General features: G+C 46.7%; 1 protein-coding gene across 1 annotated transcript in view; it reads right to left on the bottom strand.

Annotated features, from left to right (window-relative positions):
- Positions 1-3,266: 3,266 nt before the first annotated feature.
- The window catches only part of Mcidas (multiciliate differentiation and DNA synthesis associated cell cycle protein), a 5,856-nt gene continuing 4,811 nt past the window's right edge, over positions 3,267-4,311 (bottom strand). The window contains exons 6-7 of the mRNA XM_031360315.1: positions 4,037-4,147; positions 3,267-3,904 (exon numbers count right to left, since the gene is read on the bottom strand). Coding sequence (XP_031216175.1) covers positions 3,470-3,904; positions 4,037-4,147 — 546 coding nt within the window. The 3' untranslated portion in view covers positions 3,267-3,469. The remainder of the gene's footprint in view (positions 3,905-4,036; positions 4,148-4,311) is intronic.

Genomic DNA, 4,311 nt, shown 5'->3' with positions numbered 1-4,311 from the left:
CCTTACTGTTCACTAAGCCCGGCAACTCTCTGGCCTCAGCCTACAATACTCTTCACCCAGAAATTCACTCTCGGCCTCAAGCTCCCACCAGCCTCTGCTGAAGTTGTCTCTTGTTATGTTTTGTTGGCAGTACTGGGAACCAAATCCCTGACCCAATGAATGCCAGACAAACATTGTACAAACTGATCCATATCAGAAGCCCTCAAATATCACCTTATTAGAGGACTCTTTTCTGACCAGACCACCTCAGCTAAAATAGCACCCTCCCAGTCTCCCCCAAATCGCCATCTGTGGTGGACTCAATACCCATGCCTCTCCCAAATTCCTTTGTTTTAAGTTAGTCTTAGTTCCCAGTGTGATTGTATTTGGAGATTGGGGGAGGGGCACCGGGGTGCAACATCAGTAATGGGGTTAGAGCCTTTTTAAGAAAAGACTGGAACTCTCTCAGCCACATGATTTTTCCAGTAAGCAAATGGTGATCTGTGACCTGTGGAGCCACCATCCTGGACTTTCAGACCCGGAACTGTGGAATTCCCATTTGTTGCTCATGCTTCCCGCCATCCTGTACTGCAGCCCTAGCTGAGACCTTACTCTTCTTCATTTCCTTCCTAGCACTCGAACTGTTTGTCATATATGTATCTCTGCCCAGAGACAAAACCACACATTCCGCTCTTTGATTGTTTTCTTAGAATCTGAGATAAAGAGATTCCCATCAGTTTTCAATAAATGTGTTAGAAGACTAGTTTCTAGATTCTACTGTTAACTAATGATAAGTTGGCCCCTGGTGCCAAAAGTTCAAAACAGAGCTTTTTCTCCACAAGAATGAAGGCTAATTGCACTTGGCGGGTTATATAAAAGAGGAAGAGGGAGACAGGGGGTTAAAACGGGGTAAGGAGTAGGGGATGGATCTCAGCAGAGTTAGGGAGGAATAGGAAGTGAAGCCGATCAAAATACATTGTATAAATATGAATTTCTAAAAATAATAAAAGACGGCTGGGCGGTGGTGGCTCACGCCTTTAATCCCAGCACTTGGGAGGCAGAGGCAGGTGGATTTGAGTTCAAGGCCAGCCTGGTCTACAGAGTGAGTTCCAGGACATCCAGGGCTACTCAGAGAAACCTTGTCTCAAAAACAAAAAAAAAAAACAAAACAAAACAAAATAAATAAATAAATAAGTAAAATACATATTTTTAAAATAGCAGGAAATAGAGCTGCTGGTCATTAGCATGGCAGCTATAGGACTATAAATGGAAGGTAATAGCAGTATGATTATTTAAAATCAAACAGGGTATAAAAGAAACCTACAAATACTTTCTGTAGTTTGTGCCACTGGAGGTAATTCATTATAAGAATCAGAGAGCAGGAGAGTCATTGTTCACTGTGACAGATTTAAAAGGTTTTGTTTTTTATTTTGGAGTTTGTTTTGTTTGATCTCGGCCTGTGGTAACTGTATATTTGAGCCTATGGGGGGAAAGTCTGAACAACCCACTTTTTCAATCCATTTCTTAAGCAAAATATGAGGAAATGTGGTCTATTTTATCAATTTTTCTTTGTTTTGTTTCTAAATGGCTAAGTACAGATAACAGTACACACGACAAACTGGAGGAGCGGGTCTTGCTGCCTTAGCCAACCCACCTGCTACCTGATATGTCCACTCAGACTGAAGAACCAGCTTTACAGTGTGGTGCAATGCATCTGGAGGCCTGCCCAGCTGAGCCCCAGGAGCAGGAAGAACCCTCAGAATAAGCATGTGGAGGTTGAGAGAAATCACATAGGACATAGGCCATGTGTGTGATTTCAGAACAGAGTGTGGGGAGGGGAGGGAACCACAAACAATGGGGAGAGAAGAATCAAGAGAAGTAGGGTGAGGGGCCCAGTTTGAGTAGTACACATCACTTGCTTAAAGCAACCAGCCTTTCTTCTTAACTAAGTTGGTTTGGAGGTGGCTCTGTTTGCGCTGGTAAAGCTGAATGTATGGAGACATTGCCATAAATCTTTTAAAAAGAATTTTACTTATGTCTCTCTCTCTCTCTCTCTCTCTCTCTCTCTCTCTCTCTCTCTCTCTCTCTCTCTCTCTCTCTCTCTCTCTCTCTCTCTCTCTCTTTCTCTCTCTCTCTCTCTCTCTCTCTCTCTGTGTGTGTGTGTGTGTGTGTGTGTGTGTGTGTGTGTGTGTGTGTAGCCCAGGAGTATACAGATACCCACAGAAATCAGAAGAGGATGTCAGATAACCACACCCTCCACCCGGGATTGGAGCTTCCCACCCTGAGCCATTGAAATGGATGCTGGGTACTGAAGTCCAAGCCCTCTCCAAATGCAGCAAGCACACAAACTAACTCTTACACAGTTCTAGGATGATTAACTCAAACAAATGTTTTTAGCCCGTGTCCTGCATCAGCGTTTGCCTAGTTTCTTTGCTTTTTAAGACAGGGTTCTCTGCATAGCTTTGGCTGTCCTGAAACTCACTTTGTAGACCAGGCTGGCCTGGAACTCACATCTGCCTGCATCTGTCTCCCTGGTGTTGGAATGACCACTGCATCACTTAGTGTGGGCTTGCTCCACAACTGCCATGTTGTTTTGTGGGTCTTGGTGTTTTGTTTTTGGTTTTTTTTTTCCAATTGAAATAACATTTTCCTGTAGTTAGCAGTTAGATAGGTGTACTCTGAGGTAAGAGGGGAATTGGGTGACATGCTGAAACACCCAGATACCAAGGTTCTGAATCCAGAACCCTTAAATGACTGTGATTGGATGACTCCTCTCTAGTGGAAAAATCACATCATTCCTTTGCACTGTTCTCTCTTCTTACAAATCTAGACTACTCTATAACTTTATTTCATGTATATGAGTACATTATAGCTGTCTTCAGACACACCAGAAGAGGGCATTGGATCCCATTACGATGGTTGTGAGCCATCATGTGGTTGCTGGGAATTGAACTCAGGACCTCTGGAAGAGCAGTCAGTGCTCTTAGCCACCAAGCCATCTCTCCAGGCCTCTATGACTTTTTAAAAAAGGCTAAAACAGCCAAATATGGTGGTGAACACCTGTAACCCCAGCACTCAGGAGATGGAAGCAGAAGGAAACAGAAGCAATCATAATAGCAAATCTGAGTCCAGCCTGGGCTATGTGTCTCCTATTACCTGCCTCAAACAAACAAACAAACAAAGCACTAGAAAATAAATACTAAGTTTGACTGTGACGTGTGCTTAGCCGTAGGTGTGCGTGTGTATACGCGCAATTTCACCGTGAAAAGGTGAGCAGTATCTAGGGCTTCGGAGCAGAACTTTTCATTGCACAGGTATCAAGATAGGTCTGTTTCTGAAAAAAATAAAATAAAATAAAGTTTCAGAGTGGCGTTTGCTTGCAGAGAATTCTGGAAACCAGATGTGGGAAACATTTCTAGCTATTCCCACTTGCTTGCAGGCGCTTCCCTCTGTGCACAGGGCAGTGTTTCAGGAGAAACCACACCCCTGATCAGCTGGGGACCCAGCGGAATTTATAACCACCGGTGACTGTCCTGATGGTGAAGGCTTTGCCTTGGGGAAAGGCCAGGGTGCGGATGGTACTGTGGCTGCGGATGGGCGTGCTGAAGGAGCCGCCTTCCTCCAGCTCACTGTGACTCAGATTCACCGAGCTGGCGCTGCAGTCGGTGCGCAGGCCACGGAAGGCGCCATGGAGGTTCCTGGAGCTGCAGTCCTTGCTGTCTGTCTCTGGCTGCAGCCGGGGCCGCTTGGGGTCGCGGTTCTGCAGGGCTTCCTCGCAGCGCTGAGAGATGTCCCTGAGGATGGCGTCCACTTCCGCGCAACCCTGCCCTGCTTGCCCTGCAGCACAGAACAGCTCCTCCAGGCTCCTTTTCGTCGTTGCCTTGATCTGGAAGGGCTCGGTCGGAGATTGCGTGATCATCAGCTTCTGTGAAAGATGAGGAAGAGCCCTGGAGCCGCGCTGGAAGAGTCAGGTGCGCACTACACAAGGGACACCCAGGGCCCCAACACAGGCTCACTGTCACAGTTCCGACTGCGTCGCGCGCGCCGGTCCACTTACGTCCAGCACTGAGGCCAGGTGCCGGGTCCGGCTGGCGAGTTCTTTGAGCTGCACGTTCCTCTCCCTGAGCGAGGCTATCTCCTCCTGCTTCTGCGTCAACGTCACGTGCAGCTGCAAAAGGAGATCCAGCATCAGGCAGAAGCCACAGCGCTGGGTTTGCTCTTCAGGAGTTAACTCAGACCCTGACTCATCAGGTCTCATCAGGACGGAGGACCCACGGGCTTTTATTAGACCGACAGTAGCCAATTATTTGACTTTTTTTTTTTAAAAAAAAA

This window comes from Mastomys coucha, unplaced genomic scaffold (genome assembly GCF_008632895.1).
Source record: "Mastomys coucha isolate ucsf_1 unplaced genomic scaffold, UCSF_Mcou_1 pScaffold8, whole genome shotgun sequence".
NCBI classification, from domain to species: domain Eukaryota; kingdom Metazoa; phylum Chordata; class Mammalia; order Rodentia; family Muridae; genus Mastomys; species Mastomys coucha.
The sequence above is the reverse complement of the archived record's forward strand: the minus strand, read 5'-3'. Positions and strand labels throughout refer to the sequence as shown.